We start from the raw sequence: 19,365 nt of genomic DNA on the forward strand, positions 1-19,365 counted from the left end.
ACTGTTTAACTTTTAGACTGCCTGGATTCCTCCCATCATCATCATCATCATCATCATCATCATCATCATCATCATCATCATCATCATTAGCAGCAGCAATAACAGCAGCATCCCATCGCAATTTCCCGCCTATGGAAGAAGGTGAGGAGGAATCATTATCAAAGAGGAAAACACAGACGTAGGAGACTAACCAAATACGAGTCCTGGGCCACACATTCACACATCACCTAAGTCTTCGATATGCTGGCTTTCGGCTAAACATAAGAGTTGGTCTTTATATCAGCCTGAACGGAAAAAAATCATTAATAGTTAAGTATGCTAGCGCCTTTCTCATCCCTTTATACACAAAATTGTGCTGTTCCAGTGGCCGCAGTCTCGATTCCCGGCTGGGGCAGGTAACAGTTTAAAGGATTTGAGTTTCATGAAGGTATACTTCACTGATCCACCATAAGGCTCGCCATGTAAAAGCAAACCCAATCTAATGCCAGGACACCATTCTTGTTTGAGACAGCCCTTCTTTGTATTCAATATTCAGTATGGACTGTTCGTGTTAGCGCCAAAATGGTGACATGTGGCGTGTATTTTACGTTGGAGGACAGATGCGACTCAAGGAACAGGCTAAGCAACAATCTCAGACTCCTATGATCCAATCCCAGCTGAATATAGTCGACTTTTGTAAGCCTGGTTAAAATAATCCCAACCATGAAGGAGTTGATGTTACCGCAGTTAGCATTATCAATCTTCTCTGACACACTCTCAAAAGAACAAAACCGTATGACGTTAGCTGGGGAGTAACAGGCTACAAAAGTTGTCCCGATCAAGAGACGGTTAATTTCTATCTCCCCTTTTGTCTTCTTCACCTACCGCTCACGATCCCAACCTCACCCCCTCGACAAAGCGGTGCAACAAAGGACTGTCACTTGAGTCTAGTAGGGGGTCCAGGTGGGTGACTGTGCCTGTACCTGACACACACCCTCCCTACCCATGCCTCTGTCTGCCTGCCTATCACCCTGCCTATCCCATGTCTTTCTCTGCCTACCCCCTGCTTCTCCCTTTCTGTCTATCATCGTGCCTAACCCCTACCTCTCTCTGCCTACCCATTACCCTGCTTCCTTCCCGCCTTCCCCTCTTTCCTCTCTTTCCCAACTTCTCACCCTCATCCCCTTCTTTTATCTGTAACCTCCTCCCTTCCTCCCAGTCCCTAATTTCTTGCATCCATTTTGCCTCTGTCTCCATTCTCCCCCTCCCCATCTCCTTGCATCCCAGTATACTCCCCTAACCCCCTCTCTCCCTTTCCTTCCCCCCGCTCCTACCTTCCTCCCCTCCCTCTCCAAGCCCTCCAAAGCTCCCCGTCTCCTCTTGTACTCCTCTCACTTTCCCCAACCCCTGACATCTTGCATCTCTTCATTCCCTGCCATCCCTTCCTCACTCTGCTTCTCTCTACCCTCCACCCCAATCCTGCTCTTCACCTCTCCCTGTAACCTCTCTCCCCCTCATCCATAACTTATACTCCTGTCCCTGTTACCTCATCCCTTCCTTACCCCTACTTCTTCCTGTTCCTTCCTAACCCCCCCACACCTGCTCCCTACCCCATTACGCACCCCTCCTGTCTCTGTCATCACCCCTACCCCCACCCCCTGCGCCTCTGCCTACCTTCTGCTTTCCTCTGCCTCCCCCTCCCTCCCTTCTTCTCCCTAACCAACCCCCCCATTCCTTCCTCTTTCTCTTCTGATAGCCATCCCCCCTTCCCCTAGCCATGAATTATATACCCCCCTCCCTGTGTGTGTGTGTGTGTGTGTGTGTGTGTGTGTGTGTGTGTGTGTGTGTGTGTGTGTGTGTGTGTGTGTGTGTGTGTGTGTGTGTGTGTGTGTGTGTGTGTGTATGTGTGTGTGTGTGTGTGTGTGTTCCCCTTTTCTCTTATATCTTACACCCTCTCCCCTTCTGCCAACCCCCATCTCTACCCCATCCTCCTCTCCTGCCTGTGACACTCCTTGCCCTGCTACCCTCATCTGCTTACTCCTGCTGACGACTATTGTGTTCTAGTCTTTTGTCTTTCTCCACAAGTTGAAGTTCATTTGACATTATCTTTTACACACTCCCTCCCTCCCTCCCTCCCTCCCTCCCTCCCTCCCTCCCCCTTCTTCCCTTCCCTCCCTCCCTCATCCCTTCCTCCATTCTTCCCCTTGTTCTCTCCTTCTTCTCTCCCTGTCCTCCCTGCTTCTCCACGTGCCTTTTGTTTTCTTCCCTTCTTCCCTTTTGCTCATGTCATTATCGCTTCTTATTTTCCTTTTGGTTTTCTCTCCCACTTCTCCCCCTCCCCCCCGTCTCTCTCTGTCTCTCTGTCTCTGTCTGTCTGTCTGTCTGTCTGTCTGTCTGTCTCTCTCTCTCTCTCTCTCTCTCTCTCTCTCTCTCTCTCTCTCTCGTTTATACCCCCCCCTCTCTTTTTGTCTTGCCTTCCTTACGAGTAGACAGACAAATTCAATCACCTCATCACCATCATCATCATCATCATCATCATTAGTATTTTCTTCACCATCATCAATCATCATCATCATCAACGTCTTAGCCCTCTTCTTACTGTTTTAACTGGGAGATTAGTAAGATCTAAAGACAGGGGAATATATCTGCAAAGTAAGACAGCTATCGTAAGAGTGCCGACGAGAAGAGTCACACTATCATTCACCCATTTCTGAAGCCAGGAGGAGGTGTATGTTCACAAGAGATGCACCAACACACATACACACACTCCATTTCACGTACATATATCCTCACACTCTAACTCTCTCACAGTCATTCATTTATTCACTCGTTCGTACTTTCGTTCATTCATTCATTCATTCATTCTTTCATTCATTTATTCATTGGGTAATTTATTTTAATTTTTGGAATATATGGCTGTTATGTAAAGAGCTGTATCATTTCAAAGTTTGATTGTTATTTCTTTTCTGTATTTATTTTTGTGGATAAGCATCATACAAATTTGGGGTCAATATACTGCCCATCTATCCATCTATCTATTTATCTCCATCTATTTATATCTATCTATCTATTTATCTGGCTCTCTCTGTCTGTCTGTTTGTCTGGATCTAACTCATTATGTATCTCTCTTCATCATGCGCCTCCTCAGATGCAAAGCAAGTGGCCACGGTAAGGAAGAGAGAGAGTGAGAGTGAGAGAGAGAGAGCATAATGAAAAATGAATAAAGGAGGGGAGAGAGACAATAAGCAGGTGTGAGAGAAAGAGGAAAAACAATATACGGAGTAATAAGAAGAGGGAAGGGATAAAGGAGGGAAGAGGGCGAGGGGAAAATGAAAGAAAAATAGCTACAGAACAAGAGGCGAGGGAACTGTAAACACACCCACACGAGGATATATAAACACGTACACACACACACACACACACACACACACACACACACACACACACACACACACACACACACACACACACACACACACACACACACAGGAGAGAGGACATTACGAGCCTCAGTCAGTCCTAGTATAGCTACAATTAGCTAGGAACAATTAGATAAACACAATCGCCTATACAGATCACACACTTACACACACACACACACACACACACACACACACACACACACACACACACACACACACACACACACACCACCCCTTACACACACAGAAAAAGACAATCGACGATGAGAGGCCACTTTAACCAACTACCCCCATCATAAAACAATTTCCCGCTGCTAAAAAAGACTTCTCATTCCAGCGCCACGGCGAGAGAGAGGGAGAGGGCCGAGTTAGGTGCACTCCAAAGCCTCTCCCTGATTGTCCTGGCTTGTGTTCCCCGTTCCTGGCTTTATTATTGCACATTTGAGGCTCCGTGTGGGTTCGACAATAGGGCCATTAATTGATACGAGCGCCGGACAATGGAGGATCTCGAAAAACAAAAGCCGAACGCGAGGTCTTGTTTGCGTGCGTTCGCCTGGATGAATCCGCCTGTGGAAGCCCATACGGGGATTAATTGGTGATTATAATTTTCAGGTTATAAAATCGTAATTATAATAGACGCTTTCCTTTTATTTTTGGTCTATCACTTGGCAAATTTTCCTCTTGTTATCTTCATTTATTTTCTTTTTAATGTGGTTTTGAGCAATGTAGTTTCCATCCAAGTTATTTTTTCTTTGTCCTTGCTAATCCTCATCCTTCTCAAAGGTTATTGTTTTTTCCTGTTTTACTCTTTCAGTCCCACATCTGCCCATCTCACAAACCCCATCCTTCCCTTCCCACCTCACACAACCCCATCCTTCCCTTCCACCTCACAAAACCCCATCCTTCCCTCTTCACCTCACAAACCCCATCCTTCCCTTCCCATCTCACAAAACCCCATCCTTCCCTCTCCACCTCACAAAACCCCACCCTTCCCTCTTCACCTCACAAAACCCCACCCTTCCCTCTTCACCTCACAAACCCCATCCTTCCCTCCCCACCTCACAAACCCCCATTCTTCCCTTTTCGCCTCACACACCCATCACCCTCTGTACCATTTCCTGTGTCACTTTCAACCCGTTCACTACGATCACGTCTCTTTTCAACTCTTGTTATTTTTACACCACAACTTGAGGAAATTTAGGAGAGACATAAAATTAAAGGGTTTATATAAAAGTCCGATTTTTCAGTGGCATACCTGTAGGAGGGTTCGTAACATCTGTTCTTAAGCGATTTTTTATGCATATTACCTCTGAACAGTCTCTTCCGTGTTATTTGTATATGGACTTTAAATATCGTCATGGCTTGTATTGGTAACCTATAAGAGGGCAATGATGTGTAAAGAATAATTCGCTCAGGAAGAAGTGCTACGACATTGCCAAAAACACTAGGAATACGACCTATAACCTCCATGAAGCCCTTCTCTACGAAAGGCCATTTGTGAACTGAATAATTGCCTGAAGATAATAACACTGATGATAATGATGACGATGATGATGATGATGACGACGACGATGATGATGATGATGATGATGATGATGACGATGATGGTGATGATAAAATAAAACGTCGTCAAACTTTAAAGAAATGAACCGAGCGTCCTATACATTTCTCTATGGTTCTACATGCACTTCCCCGTTTAAATTTAAAAAAAAAAATGAAGAATATGATCAATAATTTGGAATAATCTAATTTTTTCTATGACTTTGCCGGTCCTTTTGAACCTCATTTCACTAACTTTCTCTGATGTTTTTTCTAGGATCACTGTTTATGCAACTGTTCAAGTGATAAGAGTGATGAACATAGCAGTATTAAAGAAGAATGAAGGTACATATACAAGTACAGGAATTCGATAACAGAGGATATAAGGTGCTGGAAAAACTATTGAGCAGTAAGCCACACACACACACACACACACACACACACGCATTCAAATCATACACACTTACACCTCCAGCCTCTACCTGCATAGTGACGTTCCTAACACTATCTAACCTTTCAGCATAATTTTTAAAACTTTCTCGTTGCTACCACACGATTTTTTTTGAGCTTAGAAGAGTAGCCTAGTTGTGAAAAAATGGACGCTGTATCCTGCCTCTCCGTTTCGAAAAAAAGAAAAATGAAATAAAATCGTCTGTCATAAAGACTTTGTAGTTAATTGTAGAGAAGTATATTTTAGACTTGTGGTCGAGCGGCTTTTATATCTTGTAGTAGTTTCCCCACCAGATGTCATGTAGTGACGGGAGAGGTAAAGAATAGTATGGGACTATTTTTATTTGTCTTGGAAATATTAAACAGGTATAATAGTATAAGTCCTGGGGTGACAAAAACGTGATAAAAAAAAATAAAAATAAATGCCACGGTAGAAAGAGTTAAAACAATCGAGTATTTCTTCTGGAAAATTATGTCCACATATGTCAGTAATCTAAATATTTGAATTTGGTCTTCAACATGGCCATTTTGTGTGTGTGTGTGTGTGTGTGTGTGTGTGTGTGTGTGTGTGTGTGTGTGTGTGTGTGTGTGTGTGTTTTGTTTTTTAGTGAACATCTTTGCGGATTTCAAGCTTTCCGTTCCTTCCTCATTGCATAAAAATAAATAAGTAAATAAATAAATATATATATACATACATACAAACATACATAAATAAATAAATCAACGAACAGCTCCCGGCACAGTGAACTAAAAACACTCATATTTCTCTCTCCTCACCTGAACGCGAGCCTCCGACAGGTCCAGTCTCATGGCCAGCTCCTCCCTGGTGAAGACGTCGGGGTACTGGGTCTTCTCAAAGGCTCTCTCTAGTTGGTGGAGCTGGTACGTGGTGAAGGTGGTGCGGGAGCGGCGAACCTGGTGAGGAGGGTGGCACGTGAGGGTGAGTAGATGGCGGTGAGAGTAGGTGGGGTGGATGGGGTGAATGACGGTGGAGATGGTGGTAGGTGGGATGGATGTGGTTCGTGGTATTTGTGGTGGTTGGTAGGTGACAGGTGGTGAAGGTGGTGAGGGAACAATGTGACTGGTGGCGATGGTGGATGGTAGATAGGAGTGAGTAGGTGATGGTGGTGGTGAAGGAAGGTGAGGTGCATATGGTGGTGAGCTGTTGGTGATGAACTGTAGGCATATCGTTCTCGTGATGAGTGAGTGAGGTGCTACTTATTAATGGTGAGTGGCGGGTGGTAGATAGGATGGTGAGAGTAGGTGTGATGGTTTTAGCGAGTGGTAGGAAAGGTGGATGAGGTGAGTGAAAGGGATGGTGGCTCTGGTTAGTGGCAGATGTGGTGGTTGTGGATAGTGTTATAGGTAAAGCTGATGTGGTGGTGGCAGGTGTGGTAATATGCAGGTGTGGACGTTTGGGTGGTGACCTGGAGAGTTGGTGGGAGATGACGGAAAGTTGTAGATACCGTACTATACAGTAGGTGTCGTGAGTGTGGTGATGAATTAAAGTTAAGATGAAGGTAGTCAGAGAGATGTGTGGTGAAAAATTATGGTTATAGTGATGGCTTATGGGGATTTATGGGGCAGAGGAGATGATCAGTGGTTATGGCTATGGTGTCTTTAAGTGACAGTCATGGTGGTGTTGGAACAATGGTGAAATAGGTGTCAGTAGGGACTGTGGTGATGGCAAGTTCTGGAGGTTGTACGGGACTTAGACACCATGTGTGTGTGTGTGTGTGTGTGTGTGTGTGTGTGTGTGTGTGTGTGTGTGTGTGTGTGTGTGTGTGTGTGTGTGTGTGTGTGTGTGTGTGTGTGTGTGTGTGTGTGTGTTTTGTTTGTGCTTTGTGCTTGTTTTATGAGTTTTGTCTGTGGCTGTTTGTGAGTTTTTGTGTTTACTTTGTGATGTTCTGTTTGTTTTGTGTATGTGGGCGTCTTCTGTGCTTGCTCTGTGTGAGTTTGTGTATGTGATTGCTTTGTGTGTGTGTATATGTTTGTCTGCGTGTGCATATGTGTGTGTGTGTGTGTGTGTGTGTGTGTGTGTGTGTGTGTGTGTGTGTGTGTGTGTGTGTTTTGTTTTATTGTGCTTGTTTTGTATGTTCCTGTGTACTTTCTTTGTTTTGCTGTGTTTGTTTCCTTTGTGTTTTTTTATGTTTGCTTTGTGTTTTTTTGTTTGTTTTGTGTTTTGTTGAGTATTTGCTTTGTGTTTTGCTGTGTGTTTGCTTTTTATTTTGCCGTGTTTATTCTTGTGTGTTATGTTGTGTATTTGCTCCGTTTGGGGTGTGTTTTGAGTTTGTTGGCTGTTTTGTGCTTTTTTTTTTTTTTTTACCTTCTGTATGTGTTGTTCGTTTTGTGTATATGGATGTCCTTTGTGTGTGTGTGTGTGTGTGTGTGTGTGTGTGTGTGTGTGTGTGTGTGTGTGTGTGTGTGTGTGTCAGACTGTAGACTACATAGGGATAAATCTCTTAATATGTCCGTTCGGTAAAACGAAGTCAATGCACCACACAAAATCTCATTCTTACCCGTTCATATAAACACTTAGCAAGACCAATACGATTCCATTATTTTTCACGATACAAAAATGATGCAAATGTTACAAGATTATGTTCAGAGTCACGACCACCAATACAAAACCTGGATGATGTCAGGATACCAAAGAGATGGAAATATTTCAGGTTCACGTTGACAGTCTCTACCAGTATAGCTGATCAACCTTAACTTGGCCGAGGTTTTCGTACTTTTGCAGCTTAATAACCCTTAGCACAATGGCAGGCTAGGGCAATACTGGGCTCTGCATCTTTTCAAAGCACTTCTTCGTGACCAGCACTATGTTCTAGTGTTGATCTCTTGTTACGGCTCAGCTTTCAAGGTGGAGAGATAACAGTTTTAGGCCAAGACAAAGTAAAGATATTTGTCATGTTGTGGCTCCAGACTCATGTGAAATGTGAACCCGGTGGACTGCAGCTTGAAGTCACCCTCTTACTGCATACCACCATCGTCTTTCCGGAGGGTAAGGAGGCAGTTAAGGGACGCTTGTGTAACCGGGCAGTGTAGTCGGCCTGTCATATCGGTGCCACCACGTGAAGGCGTCCCTCTCCAGCACCTACGGAGGATAAGTCAAAAGAAATTCGGTGTCACGTACTACCTTGCGCGGCTTCTCGGGGTCGAAGGGGTCGTTGTGCTGGTCGTGGCATTCCGGGGAAGTGGTCGTGTCACCCTCTCCACGGGGGGACACTTCGGGGCTGCCCACACTACCACCGCTCTCTGGAATGTAAGTAAAATACGCTGAAACATATATCTAAATTACAAAACTATATATATATAAATTACGCTGAAACACATATACATTACGCTGCAACATACATCAAGGAGGAACACACAGATTTTGTTCCAGCGCTACGGAAAGGATGTAGAACCGTAGCATTGTCTTTTTCTGCCACTCAGCAACATGAAATAAACTGCTAAAGGACTCAAATCTGGGCCAAGTTAAGGTAAAAGTGGTCTAATCTCTGTGGCATTTAATTATTCTCAGGACCATATCATTTTGCCGTATTTTTCACACTAACATTCACCATAACTTGATCGTGAAGTGTTTGGTAGTTGCATAAGTTAGGATAAAAGTGTAAAGTAGAAATTTTTATAGAAGTTTCTGAATACGACCACAGGCAATGCAGAGATGGATTGGATGCCCCTCACGGAAGACATGGCATATCGGGTAGGATGAGGACCCACACGTCACGAGATTCTTTGCGATAATTTTTCTTTCGTTACTAAGAATTTCCTGGACATAGTGTTTGATAAGTTTTCCTGATTTTGTGCTTTCGCCCTGTGTTTCTGGGTTCTTTCTTACTTAGCTTACCGTATAGGTGGGCAGTAGGATTAATGATGATGCTAATTATGATCTAATAATTTGTATTTACAGAAAAAGCATGTGGGATCAGCAGATTCAACATTCTCCCTTTGGTAAGTAATAAGATTTAACTAAGGATCTGAAGAAGAATGTTGCTTTTGACATATTCAAGTCTAAACTTTTCCGTCATAAATGTTCTGTTCTGTACTTAGTTAATAAGAAAAAAAGAGGGGATAATTCAACCCTTGTTGCGTCTGTCATTTTGTCTGCGTTTAAGTAACCTAACTTAATCAAATCTAATCTACCCTAACCTAACACTGGCTTACCTGACCTAGCCTAACCTAATTACAGTGCATATGCGACAGCGGATAGAGCTAGGAACTTGGAGAATACCCCTCCCCCTCTCCTAATCTAAAACTATTGCACGAAACTAGTAACGAGAAGTCATATAGAAGAACCCCCTTTAGTTCAGTCTGAAAATTTTAAACACTGATTTTTTTTTTTTTTCGAAATTTTGGGTTGAAACTTAATATATACCCCCCCTTTTTATTTTTTTTGTCCTCAGAGGAAAACCAAATCTATGACTGCGAATGATCCCAAGTTTGTTTCTGCGCGAAGAGACCTGGGATGATTATGCTTCTTACAAAAACAAAGATAAACTTAACATTTCCCTTCTCTTAGCTACAGTAATCTTAACTATACGCCGTTGGGGAGCTCATGGTAAGTGTATTTGTGAGTGAAATTGGAGAAGTGATTGTGTCAGATGGTGGGCGGATGCATTTGATATTACTAACGACAGAAAACTGATGGTCGTATGGTGGTGAGTGAATGAGTATGGATGAATGTGGGTGAGGTAGTCGGCTGTTCCACTTGATCTTAGTTACGAAAGAATTATCTTAAGCGTGTTTGTGGGTGAGGTGGAGGGATGGCTGTGTGTGAGGTGGTCGGCGGTTGCACTTGATCTTAACACTGACGGGAAAATGATAGTACGTTTGTTTGTGGGTGAAGATGGAGGATTGACTCTGTGTGTAATGTGTAGAGGAGCCTGAGGTTCTTAACTACGAGAAGAAAAATGCTAGTAAGAGGTGATCGGCGGTTCCACTTGATCTTAACTACGACAAGAAAAATGCTAGTAAGTGTGTTTGTGGGTATGTGTGGAGGGATGGCTGTGTGTGAGGTGGTGGTCGGTTAGAGTGGCCTGCCCTGCCCGTAATCCCCCATTTGGAGGCCACCGTAGCGTAAAGTGATGCCGGGTGACGCTAAGCCGTACAGAGGTGTTGGTGAGGTGAGCACAGTACCTCGCCGCACCCTGCCCTGCCCTCCCCTGCCCTGCCGCATACCCACATCACCCTGCAGCACTCACATCACCTTTACGTCACCCTGTCCTAGTGCACTTCCAGCACCCTCACCCTGCCAGCAATCCTAGCATGTCCTGCCATCACTAACACCGTGCTATCAAACTGCCGCTCTGTCAGTACCCTACTATCATGCTTCTTCTCTGTTGTCACCCTGCCCTGTCATTCCACCTTCATACTGCCGTTACCCTGCCACACCTTCATCATTCTGTCTTCCGTCGCAGTCATTACCCTGCCATCACTCTGCCGCCGCCATTACCCTGCCGCTTCCACCACCACCACCACCGCACCACTCTGCCGCAGCCGCCACTACCATATCACAGCTAACATCACTAGTACTGTCCCGCAACAACGGCTACCAACACCCTACTCACTTTCACCACCACCATTACCATTACCCTCATCACCATCAACACTCTACTACCATCACCTTCGCCATCACCACAAACACCACAATTCTGCCATACACCGTCATCACTCTATCACCTCTAGCACTACGGAACATCAAAACTTTATTACAATCAAAGAATTATTCCTTTTTTCTACAGGGCACAACCAACGGCCTCACCACCATAATATCACTTGCATTCCTCTGCTCACCATTGCCTTAGGGTATAGATGTATTTCAGTGCCTTATCTACAGCCTTAGTCTCTCCATTCCCAATATTTTTGTTACGTTTTATTTTTCTGCCTCCAAACGATTTAGTGAACTTTGAAGACCTGGCTACTAGTGGAGGAACTAATGTAGGCTATACCTCATCCTTCAAGTTCGAAAATTCTCTCCAAAGTCGAAGGGAATTGAAAGTAACTGAAATAAGAAAAATCATCATCAGACTGAATGGGCGAATTGGCCATGAGAACGCCTGATTTAGAAGTTATGTTTTTATCGCATATACAACTAAGCTTTCGGCTGATGCAACACGACATACCGACGGAGGAAACGCCCGACACCGAAATGACACACACACACACACACACACACACACAGCTCACCTTCTACAAGCCATCGAGAAATGCATCCATCGCAGTAATAATATAACATTTCTGATGACTTACGAGAGGAGGACAGTCATAAAAGCATCTTAGTATCTACCGTTCTACTCGAGTCTTCTCCAAAATCCCAAATCATCAATACTTCTACGGTTCCAGCCACTAATTTCAACGCTAATAACCACTTGTCCACGTCTGAGAAGTATCTGGAGCTTCTTATTTACACTTACGTGGTCGATTCAGGTGTCGATTTATTTACACCTCAGAGAAAAGGAATCTCCAACAAAGGCAGCTGCACTGATTATAAATATGGGCTTTGCTGAGGACTCCAAGGTACCCGTTTTATTAATATCCATGCTAACCCTTTCAGAGCTGTGACGCTCTTTCTTGATTTTCGCTTTCTACCTCCTGACAATTTTGTTCAGTTTTTGGGAGAGATTTTGTAGAGAAAGGGGTGACTGAGCGCTGTCTCTAACTTCTACAGTTCCAAAAGTCTCTCCAGAGCTGAAGAGAGATGCCCAGAGATAGCGAGAACTAAAAGAATAAAGGATAGTAGACAGGACAGAAGGGATTATAGATAGAGTGCTCGCCATTATTACTGCCAAAAGTCACCGTGGAAGGGGAAAAACAGAAGGGAGTTTTCGTTTGGTTAACATCTGAACAAAATGCAGCGATTGTGGTAGTGGAATAGAATGCTTTAAGACATTTGAGCATTTATTTTTTTCATTTATTTATTCATTTATTTTATTTATTTATTTTATGTGTCTAAACATCAACATCTACGCCCTAGATATTTGTTTCATGCCTCCGTCTTTTCATTTTCTTTATTTATGTTTAGACACACACACACACACACACACACACACACACACACACACTTTCACTTCTCTACATACTAACTTTTCATATTAATTTGAATTTGAGATATTTCGTAGCGGAGGAATTTAAGGAGATTTTTTTCCAACCCTTTCACACTGACAGATTTTCCCAAAGTTAAATAAAATTGTCTGGAGTTAGTATGATTGGCCACTTTGATCCCACAATGCATTATTTAGCTAATTTTCGGTATGTGTACAGTTTTCATTAAGGCTGAAGGATCCATTTTGAACTAGAGGGGTTAGATGTGGTACTCATTAACGTCTTCAGTTCTATGGGGGATCTTCTAAACCCAATAGCATAGTATGACTGTGTAGAAGAAAATGAAAAATACAGAATCAAACTAAAGGAGGCTGAAATGAGAGATAAAAGTCATTGTTGTGAGTTAAGGGAAGGTTTACAATGTTTCCTGACGTTACATTTAGGTGGGGCTTTGAGTGAGGCGGTGCCGTGTCTCCGTCACATCGCATTACACCCCCACCCCTAGTACGTCTCTCCTGAGCTCAGCAAAATCGTCAGTACGAAAAATAAATAGATAAGTAGATAGATAAAAATAGGCGCCATCGGGTTGAAGAGACTACTGGCTGCTGATCGGTTTCTGCATACCGGATAGCATTACTTGTGATTATAGCATTTTACCATTTTATTTTTATGTCCCCTTCCATACACTTACATAAAAACGAAGAGTTATGCATATATAACTTACACACACAAGTAAAGAAACCGAACTATCATAAGCAAAAATTCACAAGCATTTTACCGTGCCAGCATTGTGTCCAGTCTTCCATATTTATCTTCTCCTCCTCAAGCGCCATTTAATATCCTTCCTTCTCATACTGTGTTCCTGTGTGCTCCATACTACTATCACATTAAAATATTTCATGCTGTATCTTCCATCGCCACAGTCGGTAGGAAAGCTTCGGCGGAATTTTGATGGTAACAGTACTGTATGTAATATCAAACACGCGCTGTGGTGGAGAGGGACGCGTTTATGTAGTGGCACTGATATAAAGGAATGGTTCAACTGTCTGGTTATACAAATATCCCACAACTACTTCCCTGTCCCTCGAAAACAGTATGGTGGCCTACAGATGAAGGGCATCTTAAGCCAGCAGTCTACCGGGTTTAAGCTTCAGGTGAACCTAGGTCAACAACAATATCAACCAAGGACAAGACAACCTACAGCCAATACCACATCTACGCACGAGACCAGCAACCACCGAAGATCATGTTAATAAAGCTGTTCCTAATAAATTCAATAGCAGTCACACACACACACACACACACACACACACACACACACACACACACACACACACACAAGTGAATGGGGTAAGTGAGGCGGGATGGAATCCTGTAGGACCAATTGGTGTACAGCCATGGGCAAAAGTTGGTCGAAAATCCACAGCCATCATTGTGTCCCTCCCACATTTCTCATTCTTCCTAAACGACAGAGTATCCCCCGTCTTACTGTCCTGTTGGGTGCATCATATTGCTATCACTCAAAAATTATTCCCATACTTTCCATAAACACAACCAGAAAGAAAATGTCGACGAACTTTTTGCTCATTCTTGTACATGCAGCGGGAGGCTTGTGTTGGTCGCAATGGTTCATATTTATCAAGAATCTTAACTAACTCAGATAAGCACGAGTCTCTAACAGTTTCATTGCTAAGAGGAGAATGTTTATTTTTCGCTTATTTTTTACCCCACTATTCACTGCACTTTGGTTGTCAAGCGTATGGTACAGTAGCTGAATGAGTGAAGACAGAAATTCAAATCAGGAATCTTAAACACACCTCACGATCAAGACAGTTCGTGAAAGCGACCACTGATTGTCTCATCTCTTACCTCACCTCCCTGAGAAGTGTTCATAAATGCTGTCTTAATTCCTGCAACTTAATTCCTGCAACGCGAAGATATATTTTGCACTGTATTCTTGCTATCGAGAGGCTATATTTCTTTGAGTGTCACTTTTCGAAATCAATGCGGTAAGGTGTTCTCTTCATTAATTACGGCAGGAATCTTTTATGTTTACTACAATTGTCTGGAGATGGCAGTAGTACAATATATAATGCAACATCGAACTGAAGATGTTCAAGTCTTGCAATAAACGGGTCTCCTAAGCTACCTTGCCATATCTTAGACTTTCAAGGGCACTTATTTCCTAATTGGTAGCTATCTTACTTTTCTAGCACAGGTTGGCGTTGCAGTTAGAAGGTATAGTATATCATTTTAAAACGTAACATTATGCGTCGGATTATATTACTAACGCCAGACAAGCAGTTTGAGATCAAGAGTAAATTTTCCGAGCTCTTAGTAACTTATCTCCTTTTCTATCATTTCAAGCTACATATATATTTTCATCCGACATCCTTATTGTTTTTTACGACTTTTGCCACCCCAGACACGCTTCATAACATCATCGTCCACTTTGTTCCACGTTGACTGAGAATTAAAAGAAATTCATACCTCAAGATGGCTCAAGTTCCTGCGAATTAAAAAAAAAACAAAAAAAAAAACGAAAGGAGAATGGTGATTCGCCAGAGAATATCAACTTCAGCCTGCAGTCCACTCGGTTCGCATGTCAGATGAACCTAATGCTATAAATACAGCTAGTAACAAACATTTTTTTTTTGGGGGGGAGGGAGGTCTACAGTATACTATAATTAATGTATCCACCTCTTCTACTCTGTCTCACTTGTTCCAGCTGCCCCTCTTATCCTCTCAACTTCCTCGTCTCACAAAGGAAACCATGATATCAGTAACAAATAAACCTCATAGTTTTAAATCTACAAGGTGATACTGGTCCCGAAGAGCATGTTTTGTAATCGAATCTTGTTCATTGAGGGAGATATATTGATAAAAGTAAAAACCAAATACACAGAGACCCCAATACCAGACAGAGATATATATTTTTTGTTTTATTTAGCTTTATTCACTAAGGAGAGCATATCAGTAACAGGTAAAACCCATAATATCAAGTACACAACGGGGCCTAAATCTCAAACAAGAAATTCTACAATAGTAATATCAGTAACATTTAAAACAAACAATATTAACTACACAAAGGTACCTTAATTCCAGAGAGCCAATTTCACAGTGGTGGGACATATCAATAACAATTCAAACACACAATTATAAAAACACAAAAGGGCCTTAATTCCAGACAGCAAATTCTTCGGTAAGACTATATCAATAACACTTAAAACCTACAATTTTGAATACACAAAGGGGCCTACATTCCAGACAACAGAACATATAATAGTAAGGACATATCAATAACAAATAAAACCCACAATTTTAAATATACAAAGGGGCCTTAATTCCGACACCAGATTTGTCAGTCGCTACGAGATATCAATAACAATTAAATCCCACAGTTCCTAATAAACAAAGGCTTCTTAATTTCAGGCGGCAAATTCCTCAATGGCGCCTTCCAGAGACACGCACTCGAGACCTCTTTAAGACCACCGCCTGCACAATATACAATTAAGTGTAAATACAGACCAAATGTGACGCCAGGACCCGACCGAGGGATTAGCTCTTTTGAATGAGACCAATTTACCTAAAGAACTCTTGGCTTCTCCCCCCGTCCGCCCCCTCGTCTTGAATTCCTTACAGTTTAAACGGAATTTTGGAACTATTCTTGGGACGGGGGATCAGCCGCCCCTTCCTTACCTACTCATTTCTCCCTCCCTTCCTCCCTCTTGTCTCTCCCTACCTCCCTCCCTCCCATTTCTCCCTCTCGCCCGCCCTCCCTCCCTCCCATTTCTCCCTCTCGCCCGCCCTCCCTCCCTCCTATTTCTCCCTCTCGCCCGCCCTCCCTCGCCACTTCTCTCTCTACTTTCTTCATCTCCTCCCTCCTTCCTCATATACTTCCTTTATCGATCACTTTCTCCTTCCATATTCTGTGTCTCCTTAATATTCTCTCTCTCTCTCCTTCCTAAATTTCTCTCTCTTCATCGATCAGTTTCCAGTCTCATCTCTTCTTCTCCCATTTCTATCCTCTCTATCTCTCTTGCTTTGCTCTCGATCCCTTTGGCCGTCATCCTCTCTGTATGGTTATCTTTTTTCATCTTTATTCATTATCAGTCCATTTCCTTATTCACTTATTCTATCATCATTCATTCCACTTCATTGGTTTTACATCCTTCAATCCTACATCAGTTTTTCGTTCGTCATCCTCTGTATAACGTCAGGGTCTTTTTTTTTCCTTTCCTTTAGCCAATCAGTTCTTGAGTCAGTCAAGCAGTGTTCTCCCTTTGTCTATCCTTTCACACCTACCTGCCTGCCTACCTACCTGCCTACCTACCTACCTACCGTACCTACCTACCTACCTACCTTCGTCATCCATTTTATACCCTCTCCATGTACAAACATCCATCCCCAGACTCTATCCCTTTCTTTCGCCCTTCTCATCTTCTCTCCTTCGTCCCTCCCTTCCTGTACTCTTCTTACCTCCTCCAACTCCTCCCCCTCCCCTCCCCCTCTTTCCTTCAGTTCCCTCCCTGCCACTTTCTCAGACCCACTCATCCCCTCTCACCTTTCCCCCTCCCTCTTTCTTTCCCTCCAAAGCTCTCCCTACCTCCCTCACCAAGGCATTTACTGTATTCTCACCTTCCACCCCTGTCCTCCTCCTCCTCCTCCTCCTCCTCGTCTCTCACTAACCCATCCATCCCTACCTTCCCAGTCCCTTCCCTCTTCTCCCACCTTCCCTCCTTTCCCTTCCAAAACCTTTCTCAATCCCTCCCTTCCTCCTCCTCCTCCTCTTACCCTTCCCAGTCCTTGTCCTCCTACTCCTCCTCCCCTTCAGTTCCCCACCCTACCATACCTCTCTTCCCTCCCCCACCCTCCCCCACTCGCCAACTCACCCGTCCAATTTAAATCCCCAGCACAAAGGCCCGCAGAAAATAAATGACAAATTGGTTGATTCTCCTCTCGCCCTATTACGCTCATTACAATTTTCAGCCCATTTCACACCTCTGTTGCTCTGAATCGGCGGCCAGATTGAGGCGGTGAGAGCAGGACTTGAAGAGGTCGCGTGAAATTGAGTCACTTTGAGTCAATTTGTGTCAATTTAGACTTAATTTGGGAGCAGGGTGTGGGAGGCAGGAAGGTAGAATGGGAAGGGGGAGGGAGGTGGAAGGATCGTAGAATAGAAGGATAGGTAAGGAAGGACGGTAGGATTGAGTGAGGAGGGAAACACCGAAGCAGGAAAATTATATGGAGGGAGAGATATATGAATTGAGCTTTACAAGAATTACAAATAACAGGAGACCAAGGTGGATTATTAAAAGCTATGTCTATCTGTCTATCTATCTATAGCCCGACGCCCTAATCCCGCAAAGGGTGGCCGCAAACAAAACGCCTCCAAGTCGCTCTGTCACCCACCATTTGACTGCCCTCCACCCAGCTCACTCCCCCCTCCCTCATATACCTCTCAAAAAGCTATGTGCTGGGGTAAAATTAATCACAATGAATTTTCAAAGTGTCTGAGAAAAGGATTTAAAAAAAAGTAGGATGGAAGCAGGGGAACAAGACGAAGGCAGGATGGAATGGAAACTATTGACAACGTAGGATGTAGGATGGAAGGAAGGAGACACAAGAAAGATAAGATAAAATAAGAATTAACAAGACAGAAGGTAGAATGGGAAAATAGGTGGACGGAAGTAGGTAACATGGAAGGAAGGAGACACAAGAAAGACAGGATGAAACGAGAAGTAATGGCAAGGCAAAGGAAAGGATGAAAAGCGAGGGGAAGGCAAGGAAGTAGGATGGAAGAAGGGATATGGCAGGAAGAGGATGGAAGAAGGGGACATCAGTAAGGAAACACAAACGATAGCAAAGCAGGATGGATAGGAACGCTTGAATATAGCAGAAGGTAGGATGGAAAGAAGGAGTCACCAGAAAGCTAGAATGGAAGGAAAGAGAAGGTAAGATAGTAGCATGGAAGGAAGCGCACAGAAGGAAGGTAGGATGTACAGACAGAGACACTATAGATAAAGATGGTAAGGAAGGGAATGTCAAGTAGAATGGAAGGAAGGGAACCGAATGAAGATAGGACGGAGAGAGAGAGAGAGAGAGAGAGAGAGAGAGACACCAGTAAAGAAAAATGGAAGGATGGAAGGAGAGGGGATGGTACAGAAGGTAGGATGTAGGGAGAGAGACACCAGAAATGACGGATGGAAGGAGGAAGGAGGAATGTTAGGATTAGACTCAGAGCGACAGCCATTCGCCTTTAAAGATGACGACGGAACTGACTGACAAGGATAGCACCGAAACCTTCCCCAGTACTGGCACATATAATCATCGAGTTTACAGTTCGGGTCCCTATTTTACTTCTAGGTGCAAAAATCTCTCCTGGAAGGCCCGCTAATAGAACTCGGGACCTCTTGATTGGAGGCCGAGTACTCTCCCAAAACGACGTACTTTTCTAGAGGGACTCCTTCACGTGGTGGCGTCTATATAACTAGGTGAATGAAGTGCCTGGTGATTCAAACGTCCTTCAACTCCCTGCAAAACCCCGAATGGTGGGCGGAGGGAGGGGGCAAATTTCACCTTAAGTTCACCCTGTTCACAATTTACATGAACTTGGAGCCACAACAAGAACACCACCAACAACACGACCTGGCTGTCCTACTGATAATATTCGCCAAATGACCAACAGCTCCCGGATCAAAGCAATACAATAAAGTCAATTAAATGCAGTACCGACAGCAAACAACCATCCATTGCCCCTTCATAGTGAAAATAATTTTAATTAAACTGCACGTTGTTTACTTCGTCCCCGCAGAAAAACTGATAAAAAATTGTGAAAGCTTTAGAAAATATGAATTATATTTGGTAAGGACAAAGCTCCCCGCACATAAAACAATAAAAGGATCACGAGAGACGGGCAAAAATC

At 43.5% G+C, this 19,365-nt stretch overlaps 1 protein-coding gene across 1 annotated transcript in view; it reads right to left on the minus strand.

Moving 5' to 3' along the window:
- The window catches only part of LOC145392373 (uncharacterized), an 84,832-nt gene that overhangs the window by 29,992 nt on the left and 35,475 nt on the right, over positions 1-19,365 (minus strand). Inside the window, exons 2-3 of the mRNA XM_080266775.1 lie at positions 8,533-8,651; positions 6,168-6,305 (exon numbers count right to left, since the gene is read on the minus strand). Of these exons, the coding sequence (XP_080122901.1) occupies positions 6,168-6,305; positions 8,533-8,651 (257 nt within the window). The remainder of the gene's footprint in view (positions 1-6,167; positions 6,306-8,532; positions 8,652-19,365) is intronic.

Source organism: Coenobita brevimanus, chromosome 22, assembly GCF_032717465.1.
Source record: "Coenobita brevimanus isolate Jiangsu-jjx chromosome 22, ASM3271746v2, whole genome shotgun sequence".
Classification (NCBI taxonomy): domain Eukaryota; kingdom Metazoa; phylum Arthropoda; class Malacostraca; order Decapoda; family Coenobitidae; genus Coenobita; species Coenobita brevimanus.